The sequence below is a fragment of the Calidris pugnax genome, unplaced genomic scaffold, assembly GCF_001431845.1.
Source record: "Calidris pugnax isolate Ruff unplaced genomic scaffold, ASM143184v1 scaffold44, whole genome shotgun sequence".
Classification (NCBI taxonomy): Eukaryota; Metazoa; Chordata; class Aves; order Charadriiformes; family Scolopacidae; genus Calidris; species Calidris pugnax.
The window spans coordinates 8,001,253-8,018,812 of NW_015094506.1; the positions used below are offsets into that span (position 1 = coordinate 8,001,253).

The window sequence follows — 17,560 nt, forward strand, 5'->3', positions numbered from 1 at the left end:
CAGCTTGCTGAAATTCTCCATTCTGAAGAGTATTAATGCCACATTGAGTCTCTGAGTTGCTGCTAACTGCTTGAGATGATACAGCATGCTCCACTGGTTGATTCTAAAAATGGTAGAAAAAGGCTAAAGCCACTTTATACTTTCCGACATGTACACTCTGTTAACTCTCAAATGGTACAGTACTTCATTTGTAGAAACAGCAAGACTGAGGCATTGAAAAATTACAGACAGAGAACTGAAGACTTTACTTGTGTAAATAAGTTCATTCACATAAATGAGGACTGTTGGGGTTGAGGCCAGGAACTCTATCAGTATAATACTAGAAAAATATATTTAAATCACTTCACAATAATGAATTGAGTGAGAAACCTAATCCCAGTAGGACTAAGATTTCCTTTCATAAGGATTAATAATATTGCATCACTAACGATGATTTTGTATTCAAAATTATTTCATGCCAGCACAAAATCTTCGGAGGGGGGAGAAATCTCACAAGTATCCATTTTATTGCCTTATCCAGGCTCTGTGGGCTATGCATGTAAAGCAAACGGTCAATCAATTTGAAGGAACTATTGAAGCATCTTTGTGCCATCTCTGCTACATGTTCCTCTTTCTGTTGATGAGTGACGATTAGTAATTAATTACAGCCTATTGCCATAAAACTGCTTTTCTTTCGGCAGGAGTTGGCAGTTTGACATGGTTTAAGCAGCTCAAATGCCAACCTACAGGAATCCTAAAATGGCAAAGCAGGGCCACTCAAGGCAGACTTCCATGCTGTTGAAGCCCCAGCAATCACAAATATCCCTTTGGATCCACCACCTGATACAACCTTGTCCTTTCTCTCTTCAGCCAAGAAGATGAGGGCACTCCTTGCTCGCACAGTCATAGGCTTGCACCAGGCAGGAGCCCTGCCAGACCTGGTCATCTCCTAATGGGTGCAGGAGCTCCTCCCGGGGGGATCCGATGCCTGAGCAAGGACTTAGTATCACTTCTCCCAGTCCCATTGTTGTTAGCCCTCTTCCACACTATTAGAAGGGAACTACCACTGCTTGTATCTAGCCACATGGCTAGATGTTACACAATTGAATAGGAAAATAAATATGGATACCAGATGATTTCGGGCAGCTAGGCAGAAGGGGGGATGGGAGTAGCTGCTATACAAACCTTACAATTTCAAGTATTATGACAAATCTTGAAAATTTCCATTTTCATAATGGTAAGAAGTCTGTTCTTCCATGTCTTGAGTTACTTGCTTTTGCTTTCTCCATTCCCTTCTCTGTACTTCACTGTTTTGACTGGTAGCACCATATGTTTTCTTTGGACTTACAAAAGTTTCATTGTTCATCTCTGTTTCTTCAGCAAGTTCATCCTGATCAATTATGCCACATTTCTCTTCATTGAGGTTTTCAGGGTCAGCCCATTCCTGCTTCTCCCCAGAAGCAAAGATAGCGTAGAATATGACTCCACTGTAATGCACCAGGGCTGCGATCAGAAAGACATTTTGCCATTCTTCCCGGGTCTGAAAGAATAGTGCAGGTCTGACTAAGTTTGCAGTAAAAAGAAATATTATTCTCTGAATTAGATCATTAATTAGCACATATTGAACAATGACCATGACTGCTGTTTGATTCCTGATGTTACAGATAGAACAATTTATGAGTCATTGTGAAGTTGGTTTTTTTTTTTCATAACAGCAGTTAATAAAATAAAACATGGGAATTTTTTTTTTCTCACAGTGAAGTTTCTCTCTTGCATGTGAAATATTTGTGTAGTTGCAAATGCAGGGATTTCTCTGACAACTAACTTAATCTTATTGTAGATCAGTGGTTGCTTAGGAACCCTGCCAGGGATGTGTTGGAGAGGAGTTTCCTAAGTCCTATAAGCACTACCCAGTAGTACAAAGACAGTGCAAAGACCCAGCGTCAGGTGGTATAAAATAATATCTCTCTACACAGATAATTAGTTTGTAACAGCTAAGAGTCTGTCCCCCTGTGATATTATAGAACTGAATGTTTGAAACAAACAACAGAAAACAGCTGCAGAGATCAATGATGAAATGGAGTTCCCAGGAAGCTTCAAAATATCTTTTCTTGCATTACCTTATCCTTTTCCTAGAAAACATGGAGAAATGTTACCTTATGTTTTGTCATTGCACCAACAATAAGTGGGCAAACCATGCCCGACAGCGTCCCCACACCGTTGGAGATCCCCATCAGAATGCTGGCATAACGTGGGGCTATGTCCAAGTGATTCACGTTGAATCCTGCAACGTGCGAGAGAGAATGGTCAAGTATACAGCTTTGTGCTACCAGACTGTCCTGCTTTGAGATAAAATAGAATCAATTTTCTGTTCGGTAATTTCACTTTGTAGCTAACCCTCTTCTAACTAACGGGCCAACAGGGCTTTCTACGGCCATTCTGGCTGAAGAAGCCTGAAAAAGCTGGGAAACCCCATTACTCTACATATGAGAAAGAAAGGTAGTATTTTCTTGGTGCTAAAGATGGAAGATATATTGCAATTCTTTATTCCTTTTCAAAACCCCTTTTTTCACCGCCTATGGGGGATCATATTGTATGGAAAATATAGTTTTGTTTTGGCCTCGCTTAAAGTATCTGTGCTTCCCATCTTCTCATATCGAAACAATGCACTCAGGAAACACTTTTAATAAAGGAATGAATGTCTCATGTTTGTCAAGTGTCTGATCTCCTTTGATTTAGATAGTTTTTAATAGACGTTTTCCGGTACTTTAAGTAATACTTTAACAACATAATAAAAAAACCCAGAATGTAAACCAGTAGGAAAAATCATTACCCTTACTGTAGCATATCTTCTGGATACATATTTTATCAAGAAATAAAAAAAAAAAAAAGTAAAAATCAGCTCAGATAATTATCCTGCTTTAGCTAACGAAAATTAGTCATATGAGCTATGGATGATCACAAGAAAGGATGATGAATCTCACATCCATGGGATTAAACACAGTAAAAAGTCGAGTACTGGGAAAATCCTGCAATAAAAATTGATGGATTGAAATGGCCTGCTGTGCAGGCACCTCATAACTGAGGAGCAAAACTACTTCCCATCTGCATAATCCTGAAACAACCGAAGACCAGCAGTTACCTTGCTAGTCAATTTTGCTCAATAGATCCATCTTCGTGGCAGTCTGCTAGTTGTTGGCCTTCCATCATTATAACAGAAGGGGGCTTTTTGATAGCGATTGTACTGGTGGAGCTATAAAAGTCAGTTTGAGACTGGTGGGACCCATGAAAGTGTTAGAAACAGCTGTTCTGGAGAAGGGTTGGTTACAGAACACAACAGAGAGAGGACTGACCTAGAAAGCAGAAACTGGCAGGTAGGGCTGGGAGGGGGGCTGCGACTGATAACCTTCAAGCAACTGTTCATTCCAGAGTAATTGCCTCTCTCTACTTTTAGGGATATTGTTTATTCAAGAAGAAAAAGCGGCTGACGCTGTAAAAGTATATTAGAAAATAACAGCACAAAGCTGATGTAAACTGGAACCAACAAAGTGCAGGTTCTTTCAAAGTTTCATATCCTAAGTCCAACATTTCATAGATACTGAAGTAAATTATTTCTGATATATGAAGGAATAGGGAATACCCCACAAGCAGCCACATTAAGAGCAGACAGAGTAATAGAAATTATGACAGTAACAATGAAGATAATGACATCACTTTTATCACTAATAGTAAAATCAATAATAAGATTAATTCTTACCTGAAATTGCAAAGCCACTGAAGCCTACTGCTAACACCAGAAAGGAAATAGCCACACCTTTTGTATGAGAATAACCAACCACCAAAAGCAAGGTTGCTTCCATCCCAAAGCCTTCAAATGAAACACATGGGAATAAATTACATTTGAATTACTATTGGTAGCAGAGATACCAATAAGTTCGAGCCAGAATAACAACTTAAAATGAGACAAAATTCTTTCATATCTCACAGCTATTCTTGAACATACCTGGCAACTTTTTAGATTCACAGAAATATTTGAATATTTATTGTTTGAGAATTTACTTTTTTCTCCTCATTGCTGTACAAATGACCCAAACAATTGCTGACATTAACTCACTGAGCAGTACAGGAAAACAATGAGAAAGTGACTCTGTGCAAAGCACTGAAAAATTCACAAACTCACAAACATGGAAAGGAGAAAAATACTTCTTGTCTTCAATTTCTCATTATTTGAGACATTCATGGCAAATGGAGCAAAAGGGCATTTTTCAGACACATGTGCCACCAACACAGGAGAACAGCCCTGAGTATCACAGGGAGTTTCCAGTCTCTGCCATTACTGCAAATTAACATTTTCTAGTAAGTAACATTACAATCCTTTGTTTTGGGTTGGGTTTGGGGTTTTTTGGGTTTTTTGTTTGTTTTGTTTTTTTTTTTTTTTTTTGAATGGCACTGAAAATACACTCTGAAAACACAATAACTCTGAGGATCCTTTGTGATTATGTGTAGCCAAGCTGCATGGCATCTCTGACTGCAGGCATCTCTATTTCAGGCAGCCTGTGCCATCCATAAATAATGTAAGCAAGGAACTGGCAAAGAGCAACTCCACAGGCTATCTGGCTTGAAATTTTTGCTCTAATTTAGTATCTTCCTTACATGTAGATGTCATTGATCTTTCAGCTCAGTGACTGAACTGGAAATAAATTATTTTGTGCTGAGTGAAAACGAGTCTGTTCATTGCCCATCTTTTTTTTTACCCCAATCCTTCCAGTCTAAACTTGCAGTGGGCTCTGCTGGAGCAGCACATGGGAACATGTTATTGCAGGCCAGTTATTGCAGGCTTGTATCCACTGGGAAAGAATCTCTCTAGCACCACAGTACGTGGTTAACTTTGTCTGTACAAGCTTGTGGGGTGAGTCCTATTTGATCATAGTCATCTTCTAGGCCAGTCCCTGTTGACTTTTTAATTGCTAACCAGGCTTCTTGCCTCCTCTCTTTTAAAAGGTGTGCTCCATGAGGACATCTAACATCAGCTCTGCATTAAATGCTTCAGATTAACCAGCTGCAGATGCAATCTAGAGTAATTTGTCTCCTGTTAAAATTAAACATGGCCCAAAGGACGATATTTGCATCAGTTGCATCACTCAATTGAAATATCGTATTTTCAGAATCCAATAGTACCTCCACAGTTCATGACCTTCCTTACAGCGGTAGTGGTTAAAATCTTCCTGCTCCGTAAGAAGTCAGCCAGCTGCCCTCCAATGGGTACAATGATTGTCATGACCATGTGAGGAACTGCCGACAAAAGGCCAACCTGCAATTAGACAAAGGAGTGCTTACAGCTTATGTCCTTCCTCGGGATTTAGGGGCAGGAGAATAGGAACCATATCTCTTCTTCACTCCTCCCTGCCCCCCCCCTCCCCACTGGACACATTTTTATCCTGAATCCTTGTGTGCGATGATTGCAGACTTTTCTTCCAATAGAACCTGCAACCAAGACCTGAGTGACCTTAAGATGGAGTGACCTTAGGATGGAGACTCTACAACCTCTCTTGACAACCTGTGGAAGTGCTCAGCCACCCTCAGAGTAAAAAAGTGTTTCCTGATGTTCAGATGGGACCTCCTGTCTTTCAGAATGTGCCCATTGCCCCTGGTCCTGTCACTGGGCCCTGCTGAGAAGAGCCTGTCTCTGTCTTCTCTGCACCCTCCCATCAGGCATCTGCATACATTGATGAGATCCCTGAGCCTTCTCCTCTCCAGGCTAAACAGTCCCAGCTCTCTCAGGACCTCCTGTCTTTCAGAATGTGCCCATTGCCCCTGGTCCTGTCACTGGGCCCTGCTGAGAAGAGCCTGTCTCTGTCTTCTCTGCACCCTCCCATCAGGCATCTGCATACATTGATGAGATCCCTGAGCCTTCTCCTCTCCAGGCTAAACAGTCCCAGCTCTCTCAGCCTTTCCTCATAGGAACTGGAGAGACTCCACTTCCTTAATCATCTTTGAGGACCTTCATTGGACTCTCTCCAGTATGTCCATGTCTCTCTTGTACTAGGGACCCCAGAACTGGATGCAATACTCCAGGTATGGCCTCGTCAGTGCTGTGCAGAGGGGAAAGATCACCTTCCTCTGCTGGCTGGCAATACTTTGTCTAATGCAGCACAGGGTACCATTTGCCGCCTTTACTGCAAGGGCACATCACTGGCTCATGTTCAACCTGGTGTCCACCAAGAACCCCAGGCTCTTTTCTGCAAAGCTGCTTTCTAGCTGGGTGGTCCTCCAGGAAGTACTGGTGCATGGACTTGTTCCTCCTCAGGTGCAGGACTTTGCACTTCCCTTTGTTGAACTTCACAAGGTTCCTGTCAGCACATTTCTCCAGCTTGTTGAGGTCCCTGTGAATGGCAGTACATCCCTCTGGTGTATCAGCCTCTCCTCCCAGTTTAGTGTCCTCTGCAAACTTGCTGAGGGTACACTCTGGCCCATCATCCAAATCATTAAAGAAGATGTCAAAAGGATCAGACCCAGTATTGACCCCTTGGGTACTACACTGCTAGTTATTGGCCTCCAGCTGAGGCCTCCACTGATCACTACCCTCTGGACCCAGCCATTTGGCCAGTTTTCTGTCCACCTTAGTGTCTGCTCAACCAGCCCATACATCAACAGCTTGTCTATGAGGATCTTTATGGGAGATGACATCAAACACCCTACTGAAGTCTAGGTAGATGATATCCACTGCTCTTCCCTTCTCTGCCAGGCCAGTCATTTCATCATAGAAGTTCATCAAGTTGGCTTATCGAGTGTGACTTCCCCTGGCTTAATTTTCTGCCAAAGGGTTATTACTGCTAGCTCTGGAACCTATCCCAGATATGGGAAAAAACTATTTTGTGGAGTTTTAGTGATCATCATTCTAGAAGCTCTTCTTTGAATAAGTAACTAGTAAGAAGTTTGAGTTTATTTTTTAGGCTATGCAACTGCCTTACATAGCCACTGAGCCAGTTTTACATCAGTTTTTAGTTAGTGAGGTACACAGAGGTGCAACTCTACCATTTATAAAAGGCAATTCAGAATAAACAAACCTATTTTGTCTAAATACTCCTGTTCTTCATTTCCATGCTGTGCTTGGCCATTCAAAGTGTAATTGCAACCATGACAGCACTGCAGAACCTGGACACGCTGGGGCTCCCAGAACACACAGAATAATTATGGGTTTTCTTATGACTTTGCAGGATTACACTTGTTTGAAAATAATTTACAATATAGCAAGTAGGTTTTTTAAAGGAATGTTGGGAGAATTTTTCTGGAACAAATATTCTGAAGTCCTCCTTCATGCTCTGAAGAGAGAGCGTAATCATAATGGCTTTAATGAAGTGGCAGGGAATATCAATCCATACAGAATTTGACCCTTCATTGACAATGAAAAGTAATGAAATAAAAAAAAAAAAAAAAAAAAAAGAAGATTATAAAAATTGCCTGGCAAGTAATGCTAAACTACCAGCACTAAAAAACTAAAAAAAAAAAAGTGCATTTCTATTTACTTACCTTGTGGTTTTCATGATATATGCTTTTCTTAACCAACTCTTTCCCAAAACCAACTTTTCAATTCTTTCCTTTTGTTAATAATCTGATGCTAGCAAGCTTTTATTTCTATCAGATGACCAAAAGTATATCATCCCAGCTACTGTGAATAACCTCCAGAGAGATCTGGGGATCTTCAAGAACTCTGCATCTTCTAGGGTGAGGTCTGAAGGTCACTGCTTCATCTCAGACATTTACCTTGCTTATTGCAAACCCAAAGACTTCTTCAAAGTAAGCAGGCTGACTTATAAGGAGCAAATAGAAGGTCCAGCTTCTGCAGAAGTTTGCCACAATGATTGCATAAACTGGCATTGAAGTGAAAAATCTCTTCCAGGGAGTACTAAATTTCTAGGAAAAAAAATAAGAAAAAAATGAATGCATTTTTGAGTAGTCAGGAGGGAGAATAAAGAGCTCAGTATCTTTTAGTATCAGGACTATCCAGTACATTGCATCCAATTTACACTGCAAATCACTCACAATGCAAGTGATAGACATCTCCTCGAACAGTAGCAAAAGACAAGCAGAGAAACTTTCTTAGAATAGTTAGAATTTTTAAGGTGACTACTGTACTATTATTGCTCTACTTAATGAAATTACACAAGGTCTTCTGGAATCCTGCTATTGGGATAACAGGATCAATAACAGAATCAAAGAAAACTAGAGAAAACCTTGTGCTGTTCTCCACTTTTTGGCATGATGCAGTTTGAGACATTCCACTGAAACGATTGTGGAAAAAGGGGATTATCCAGGCTAAGAAGTATGTGGTATCACAGCAACAGGCAGGCACCTGCTTTAACCCAATTCATTACACTTGCAAAAAAAAAAAAAAAAAAAAAAAAAAAAAAAAGACTATAGTAGAGGATTTAATCTCTATAACTTGCTTTTGGCATTTTCAGTTTCTATTTATGCCTCAATACTCCATACAGCAGGAACAAAAACCACTTCAGAGCCCTCTTCACTTATAATATGATTCAAATCAAAAGGTGAAATATATAACTATGGCAATATACATTGACATTCTCCCATATTTTTTTTTTTAATAGTAGTTGTGTTCTACAGGCAATCATATGTCTGTGATTATGTGTGAACACATGGCAGTGGTACGAGGGTCTTCTGCAGTAAGGAAGGAACAGTTTATCAAGAAACAGCTTTTTTTTTTTCACCACTACCAAAAATGAGTTACCTAAGGAAATGCAGAGAAGTTTGATGGGAAAAACAGTTTTAGTTTTAAGTTCCCAGAATCTTCCAGGATCCCCTCAGAGAGAGAAGTCTTAAAACAATGAGTTGAGCTACTCTTTAGAGCTTATTCTTACCCTATCCTCAAGTTTTCAGAATTTCAATCATCCTTAATAAGTGCTCAAAAGGCAGATGGATAATTTAACATCTGCAGCCAGTTTCTGATTTAGCTATTTCCATTAATATTTTTTAGAACAAACACGATAGTTACTCAAGAGCAGGACATCAGCGTGGGGTTCCCCCTCTGTCCCCAAAGCCCTCCCCTCCCTAGATTAGGGAGGTCCCATAAATTGGGAGCTGAAACAGCACTATGTGTTTTGCCTGTTGCTGAACTTCTCTCCTCCAGCTGCATGAGCCTTATCCTGTTATTTTCATGAAAGGAAAAGCCCCTAAATATCAACAGCAAATATTCTGCTGCTCTTACGCAGCTAATAGTATCCATAGAGCCATACATACATCTTGTGTAAAGTGCTTGCAAATTATAACCAGAAAAGCCTTTTTTACTTACACTTGTACTAGCTAGGCTGGCTCCTTCTCCAATACTTGTTTCTATATATATCCTTTCTTCGTTGGTTATTGTTGGATGTGCAGCAGGGCTCTCATAGGCATGAAGCAACCAGAACATATACCAAACAATCCCAAACATTCCTGGAGAGACAGGAAAAGCAAAGCTTGGTTTTAAAAACCAATGAAGCCACACTTCAGTATCTGCAGGCCCTGAACTTTTTTTCACGAGTCAGTTAAACCAAATCTGTGTAGAAAATATGTCCAGGGAAGGAAGAAACTATGATAAGTAACTCTGTGTGTATTGTGTGCCTGCTTGCAAAGTGCTTGAGCATTTTGTCACGTCTATTACGTGATATGTGTGTGGCAGAGAACGGGCAGAAGCACAGCTTTATATGGGATCTGGGGAAGGAAAAAAAACGGACTGGTCATAATATAGTCGCAATCTGCATAGAAGAACTTCACAATCAGATTGTGACAGCAAATTTTACAATGCATTCTGTGTCTCCAGAGAAAACCCTTCCTAACTGGGCTGCCAATGTTCAAGCACAAGGCACCACAGATCAGTTGTGAGGCTGTACCTTGTGTAAAGGTGGCACTGCTTTACCCAGGGTGGGCAGCATGGGGCAGATGCCTCAGGGCAGAAGGTTTCAGAGGCATTCAGCTCCCCATCAGCAGCATATACTGCAGTGTTTGCTGTTAGTGTGTGCTCCAGGACACCTGTCATGTGAGTGCTTGTGCTACAGAACAACCTTTGCAACTGCACGCAACCCTGTCACTGGGTGACCATGGGCTGTAGCCTGGTCATTACAATTTTAAAACATTTTACAACGTATGATTTCAAAATAAAAGCTTTCAGAAGCTGCAATAAGTAGGGAATAAATTGGAATATTCATTTGCAGCATCTTCATTCCCAAAAAAACCTTTGATCCATACTTGTTATACAGGTTTAACAAAACTTCTGGCAATACCAGTCTAGTCACAGAGATCCTTTATGTTAAGCAACTTACCATAAATATAAAAGACTGATGACCATCCTATATACTGTACCAGCACACCTGCCAGTGGCATGGCCACCACCGCACCAGCATAAGACCCTGAGGAGAAAAAAGGATTAAGAAAACATGTCAGCTATAATAGGTGAGCCCAGCCTCCAGTGCAGATGCTCACGGAGGTAGAACTGGAGGGGCACCTCTGGCTGATTGGCACCATGCTTTCTTGTGAACATGGGGAATGGGATGACAACCATAAAATTTAGCTTGGGGTGGTGGGAAGGACTGGCCCTCACTGGTGTGGGGTCACCAATCTCATTTTGCAGCTAAAAGTACTGTGCCCTGTAGGTAAATGGGATTTACAAAGTAGAAACTAATGGTAAACCATTATAAACCGTATGCACTGAAGTGGGGAATCCCCCCTAATCCTGTTGCATTTGAGGTGAGCTCCAGAGAAGCTAATGGCCCAAACTTCAGAAACCTTAGTGTCCAGAAATCCTGGTGGTTGCAGATATGCTGGAAGGCTCTTGTCATCCCTCTAACCTGGTGCTACTGGTGGAAGGAGTGTTCAGTCGAACCCTGAGTCTGTTTAACCATGTTTAGTTCATGTCAGCAGCATGAACAAACACCTGGAATAAATAGGTAAAAGTTGACAGGGAAAAAAGGGATTAAAAAGTGGTCTGTGCCAAGGTTTCTGATTGAGAAATAGATAATACTGGTGAAATATATTTCCAAGTGACTTGTAGAAAGAGATTAATATTTAAATGCCTGGAAAGGAATTTCCATGAAGACCCTAGGGAGAATTTATGCAATATGGACATTTGGGTTTAGTACAATATGGGGCCAATAGCTTCACATGTGAGAAGTGTTGCTTTGCATTAGCCTGGGAAATGAGATACTTGCAGTTTTGAGAGTATAACATACTTTATTAATGAACATTTGTTACTACTCTACTCATTAGCAAATACTTCTTTTCAATGTTTTACAGTAACCCTTCTCTCTCCTCTCTGTGTAATTTATTTTTCCTACAGCAATAGCAAAACCCCAGACAAGAATAGTCACAGAAGCCAGGAACCTGGTTAACATGGGGTTTCCTAATTTTTCCACTGTTCCTGTGCACCTTTTGAGTGCAAGAATCAGTCATCTGTAGCCACTAAAATGGGTGCTGGACTGCAGGATGGATCTTTCTCTACCCAGTGCTAGGATTTCAAGGAGAGAGCATTGAGGGTAGAGGGGCTTCTCTTTTGGTCGGTTCTGAAAATGGAAACACCTAAATAATCATTAAATCCCAGAGTCATCTGTAGTAAAAATAAAATTCCCATAATATGAAAAGCTGGGGTTTTTTTTCTCTTGCTTCATTCTTCCTTTTACCCTTTCTCCTGTATTTTAGTGCTGTATTTTCCCTAGTCTTTCAGTTCCACTGCCAATGGACAGACTGTTTTTTTCCTTTTACATTTTCTATTGAATATTCCCTCTCACAAACACCAGTCTTCAACTGGCTTTACCCCACCACCTGCATTTATTGTCATTGTTTTCTCGTCCACCTTTCCCAACTTCTTACTCTTTGAAGTCCTACCATTTCTGGTTTTTCTCCAGTATTATTAGACATCCACTCACCATTCCAATTCCCCTGTTATAAACAGGAAGGGACACACCAAATACAGATGATGAGGATATCTTAGAGGGAAATGACAGAGTGAAGTAACTAGCAGTGCCTTTTCCTTCACTGGCAACACAGTGCATTTGAAATTACAGCAGAACCATTCCTGCCCTGTATTCTGCATAACTGGATTTTTTAGGGTAAAAAAGCTAAGGGAGTACATTTGGATTATGCCTTACCTTCCTTACATTTAGCCATCTATTCAACCCCAGCCTGGAGCTGGTAAGGAGATAATAACATTCACTGTTTTCCCTGGAATTAGCAGCTAATTGAAGATTGCAAGGTTACCAAAACAATGTGAAGACATGAGTGTATGAGGAGGGGACAGCTTAGACTAGACCTGGAAAGGTCCAGACAGGTCTGATGCTCACAGTACTCTTTTCTGGCAAGTAACTGGGGTAGCACAGAGTGACCTGTGGCAAAAACTGCTACCTGAAGAATAGAATTAATAGTAGAAAACCTTTTATATATATGTACATTATTATTTTTAATTAGTGTGGATGTAAACAAAAAGAAGGTATCTTCCTTGAAGAAAAAGGTGTAAAACCTCAGGATTTTTCCTACTCCCTGCTTCATAACAAGGTTTGACACTCTTTCCAGAGGCTAGAAACATTCCAAGAGGAATGAGAGAGTTTAATTTCTCCCATCTTTCCACTGAGTTTCTCTCCCCAAAGTCTTCTGAAATTTCCCATAAACCATCTTCCAGAAGACTGGCTGTCAGCATTGGAGAGAGACCCAGAGAAGAGAGCAAAGTACAAGCCTGGTCATAATTCGAAACAAAGCAAAGCAGAACAGCCAGTTGGCAACAAGTTACATCACCTCCACTGCAGTATATTGAGCAGTCAACCTAAAGTATTCAAGTCCTTTTAATAAATCTTTTAAGTACATGCTTGTTTAGGAGGGTCAGTTCAATATGTATAATAAATTGAATCCCAAATGACGGAGCAAATGGGGGGGGAGGGGGGGGAAGTTATTTCTCCTGTGGCACCTCTAGACCCCTTTTAGTTTACTGTGAGAGTAATTCTAAAAGCTGGATTTAAATGATAAAACGGTGATGTACTAAACAACTAAACAAAAAGGCTTTCAGGTTCCTGAGCTCACAGTTACAAGCCAAATGCAACAAAGGGCAGAGGGTTTGCATTTCTCTTCAAAATAGTGAAATTAATAAAAATCCATGTAATAGGAAAATGTACTTACCTAAACCATATAAGCCTATCAACTTACCACAGAATGACGTGGTGGCCAACCTGCTTCTCTCCAGCGGAGGAGCCCACTTACTCCACATCCCGTGGCAAGCTGGGTAGGTGACCCCCTGGGAAACATTTCACGCATCATATAATTTGCTTTCCCTACATTCCTACTTCAAGCAGATGCTGATACTGTCCAACGTGTCTAGCTGTTTGTCATCGTGGAATGATGTGGGAAGGGTTAGGTAAGCCTGGAAGAGCTCTGTTGCTTGGGTATGAAGATGTCAAACTATCCAAATAGCTTGGATAACCACTAAAATGGCAATGTGTTCTAGGGTAACAATGCTGTTTGGTACACGCACTGGACTGCAAAAGTAAACTACAATAGATCGAACTACAGCACCAAAACCTAAACTTTTCCTTTCTTTTTAAGTAAACTTGAGAAATATAAATTGGTATGATTAAAAGAATTGTCATCCTATATGAGTAACAAGTAAAAATGTAGATTTATCAGAAAACCTGACAAAAAGATCTTATGATTTTTTAAAATCAAATCTGCAAAACCAAATGATGTATGAAAGGACCAAAATAGTGAGTGCTCCTACCTCCACCAGACCTTGCAGAATCCTTACAAACATCACACAGCCATAATGAACTCTTGCTGCAGAAGGGATGAACATGTTCAGTGTAGATGTTAGAAAGATAGCTGCTCCAAATACCCTATAGAAAAAAAAGCAACACGAACAGGAATATAGTTATCATCTACTTTTCAGAAGCAATGGTATTCTTGGGTACAGTCACAGAGTCGTGGATCTCACATACCACGATCTCACCAACCCAAATACTTGTAAAGTCCCATTATTGGCAAAAGGGGATAAATCCCCATACGGTCAATACATTTTCTTCTCTGAACGGAACAGAGGTTTTATACATACTTAAAGCTGCTGGGTTTTGCTTTGTATCGGGGAATAGATACGGGTGCTGGTACTGGAAACTCAGCTGTTTATATGAGTCCTGAACTGAGAGAATCATTCAAATCATGGGAAATAATTAAATTCTGTTATATCAATAGCATTTAACTTAAATCAGGTAAAGTTTAGTTGAAATGTCTCTCTGAACAAGGGTGTATGCTGGTTAGTTCCACTTGCTGGTGCTATATTATAACAGGGCTGCTTGAGATCAACAACTTTCCAATGTAATTTCTCTAAATAACAGCTACAAGTGTCCTTTTTGACTATGACATGGAAGGAGCATTTCTACAAGACAACTTCTGTGAAAAACATGGTATAAACATCATGTTACCCTGCTTGGGAAGAGCACTTGCTGCAGCTGGGAACAAATCAATTGAGGCTCTAAATGCATCTGGAGCCCAGTGCCTTTGGGAAATCATTTGCAGCCTCCCAAGTGTTAGCACCCATTAGAGAAACAGGCAGCAGAAACCTCTTTGTAGTGAAAATGGATTCAAGCAGCATCCCTGAAAGACCGGGCCACTCAGAGGCCCTGGGGTAGCACTCAAAGCCATGTCTGCCTCATTCTCCACAGTCTGTGGGAGCTTTTTGCAGCATGGACATGGGCTTTCCTATGTTTAACTGAAAAGTGGTGCACGCTGTCTGCTCCATGTCAATAATAAACAACAGTGACACCAGACATCAAAGAGAGCTGGGCTACAGGGGCAGTCATTTCAGTGTGCCATGGGCTGCAGGTTTGCCAGGCACTGATGCTGCAGTGCAAGAGAAAAGCATCTCTGTGTGCACAGCTCGTGAAAGGATATCTGGGGAGCTCGTTTGAACACTGAGGCTGCTGCACCACAAAACACACTACTGGAAACCAAGAAAGAGACTGGGAATAACCAGATGGAACAATCACTTAAATTACTACCATTCCTAGGAATGAGCTGTACTTGATTGATTAGATTTCAAATATCTTCACATCTGGCTGACTGAAGCCTCAGGTTTCCTTTCTGTGCAATGGGGGTTCAATAGCTGTGTCATGTGCTCTCTGAATATCAATGGTTCATTACTCCAGCATCTGTGGAAGCTGATATTCACGAGGATCCCCTCTAAGATCCTGTTACAGCACTGAAAAAATATCAGAACTGGCAGTAAGAGTTCTCCACGATGGCCAAGCACCATTAAATTGAATGGATTACTGCTAATCCTCAGTAGTTTACTGTCTTCTTTGTGTTGTCTGCAATTCAAAGCAGCCATGTCTGGCTCCCCGTGGACTGCCTTTGTGCAGCAGATGTTTCATTCTGCAGATAGAAAGTTGCAGCAGTTGGTGGCCCTCCGGACCACAGCACTTAGGATATGGGAGGTCAGCCCAAAGCTGCCCTCTCTTGCTCCAGGACTCAAGGTGACAACCTGAGAATAAAGCAGCCTCTTTTGTTCAAGGTCCTCAACTCCCAGCTACACTGGTGTTAGCTAGCAGCATGCTGCTGCTTGTGGAACGTAATTTATATTCCTTTTTCAAACTACCCAAATTCAGTGACATTTAACAAGCTTTGAATTGTCTTGTTATGTGAGCGGCATTTCAGAAAAATACATTACGTTTCCTTCTGATAAATATATGGTATTAGACAAATATTTGATCAGAAATCACATGATTTGGACAACAGCAGATTTCTCTCCCTTCTTATTTTTCTGCCAGAGACATACACAGATCTTATTATACATAGCTGTTTATCATGCTCCACTTCAAAATATTTATAAACTTTTAAAATATTTGTTGCCATTCTTTTCTTCTTCTTCAATTTTTTTTTAAAAGGATTTCAATTGTTTACATTTCAGTTTCTTTTTGAAAACTTATTCATAGGGAATAATGTCACTTCATTTTTTGAATCTGGTCGTATTATTCACAAGTAGGATTAATAGCAGCATCACAGAGCAAAGAATCTACAGTCAGAGATGAAGACCCTTTTATCTGAATTCTCTGCACCTATTGACAAAAACAACAGCCCATGCCTAGACAGCTCATAATCTGAATGACAAGAAAACTCTCAACAGACGCACACAAAAACAAAGAGGGTGGGTAGACTGGTGGAGAGAGGTGACAAAGGAACAGATTTATGTAGAAAGCAGTCTGAAAACCTGAGCTAGAATACAAAGCCTATGATCATATCTTGACATTTAAGAGACTGCTTTCAAAGCCAAGTAAACATTTAACTGAGAAATAAGTATTGCTTAGCTCTCTATTATGATCAGTGAAGAAAAGAGTTTTGCACCTTGCCTCCTTGCTACTAATAGAAATATCAGGTCTGTTATCTTCAGTCTCAGGGAACTACCAAAAATTCTGTAAATTAATATTAATAGGCATGTGAAAGAATAAGCTGCAAGAAAGAGAACATGTTTAATTAGCCAAACAGCTAGCTCTAAAGACTAAGTTTCCAATCTCTGCTTCTTCGTTTAGCACCAACTCTAAATATGCCTAGGCTGTAAATGCATCATTTATACTGAATCAGAACCAGTCACTCTTCTGCTACTATTTAAGAGATTGAGTAGTGTTTCCACAAAGAGGCAGTGCCTTTCCAGCAGTTTACTGCCATTTATCCCAAAGAAGTTGGTCTCTACCATAACTAAAAATATCCCAGTTCTTTTCAATTCATTCACGGGTTTTTCTCTTCTCACTGCCACTATCCCCAGCCAGCTGCCACTTTGGGATCAAACCAGACTTCTTCAGCGACAGACTCCTCTGCCCAGCAGGGTGCTGTTACTGAACACCCGTGTCAGGAGGTGACTTATGTTTCATGTATCCCTGTCACCACCAAACAATGATGAAATTATGTTTAGATGCATGTTTGAGCATAAGCAGCAAGTTAAAAAGATAATACCACTAAATGGCTCATGAACTTTTTGGTGGAATGCAGAGCTACAAAACTTTGAACAAAAGGATAAAGAAAATGACATGGTGTTAGATGGCTTTGGTGCAAAACCATAAAGCACTCAATATTTCCAGCTGTTCTGAGATTCATTTGAATCCCACATTATTACAGATACTTATTTGCATTAAAGAAGTGCCAGGGTGAAGGCATCCATGTATATGCGAGTTTGCACAGTGTTCAGTAGGATTTAAGCAGGTGACAAAAGAGCCTGTATGTAAATCTGTAATGTCAGTAAAAGGATAGAATAATAGATCTCACTGCCAGAGTGCAGCTGGGACAAAAGAAATCACTTGTTTATCTAGGGGTGGTGCGTTCAGACTGGCCCCAGATCTCCTGGTTTCCTGCCCTGTGTCTTAGCAAGTAACCCCTCTCAAACAGAACTCAGCACCACTGGTGAATCCACCCAAGCTGAAATTGGTTGAGTAAACAGGGAATAAAAGAAAAACATGGAGTTAGCCAGACCTGTGAATCCTGTTACTGCAACAGAAATTCTCTTTGGGGTCGGCTTTTGGGATATTGTTGTTCCTCAGCAAATTCTGCTCCTAAACCCAGTTACGAT

At 40.6% G+C, this 17,560-nt stretch overlaps 1 protein-coding gene across 2 annotated transcripts in view; it reads right to left on the bottom strand.

Annotated features, from left to right (window-relative positions):
• Nucleotides 1–916: 916 nt before the first annotated feature.
• The window catches only part of SLC17A8 (solute carrier family 17 (vesicular glutamate transporter), member 8), a 28,001-nt gene continuing 11,357 nt past the window's right edge, over nt 917–17,560 (bottom strand). Inside the window, exons 4-12 of one of the 2 annotated variants that reach the window (XM_014963488.1) lie at nt 13,730–13,844; nt 13,162–13,249; nt 10,296–10,382; nt 9,290–9,429; nt 7,744–7,893; nt 5,158–5,290; nt 3,737–3,847; nt 2,136–2,263; nt 917–1,519 (exon numbers count right to left, since the gene is read on the bottom strand). In XM_014963488.1, the coding sequence (XP_014818974.1) occupies nt 1,181–1,519; nt 2,136–2,263; nt 3,737–3,847; nt 5,158–5,290; nt 7,744–7,893; nt 9,290–9,429; nt 10,296–10,382; nt 13,162–13,249; nt 13,730–13,844 (1,291 nt within the window). In that variant the 3' untranslated portion in view covers nt 917–1,180. The remainder of the gene's footprint in view (nt 1,520–2,135; nt 2,264–3,736; nt 3,848–5,157; nt 5,291–7,743; nt 7,894–9,289; nt 9,430–10,295; nt 10,383–13,161; nt 13,250–13,729; nt 13,845–17,560) is intronic. The other variant, XM_014963489.1, reaches the window with a different exon arrangement.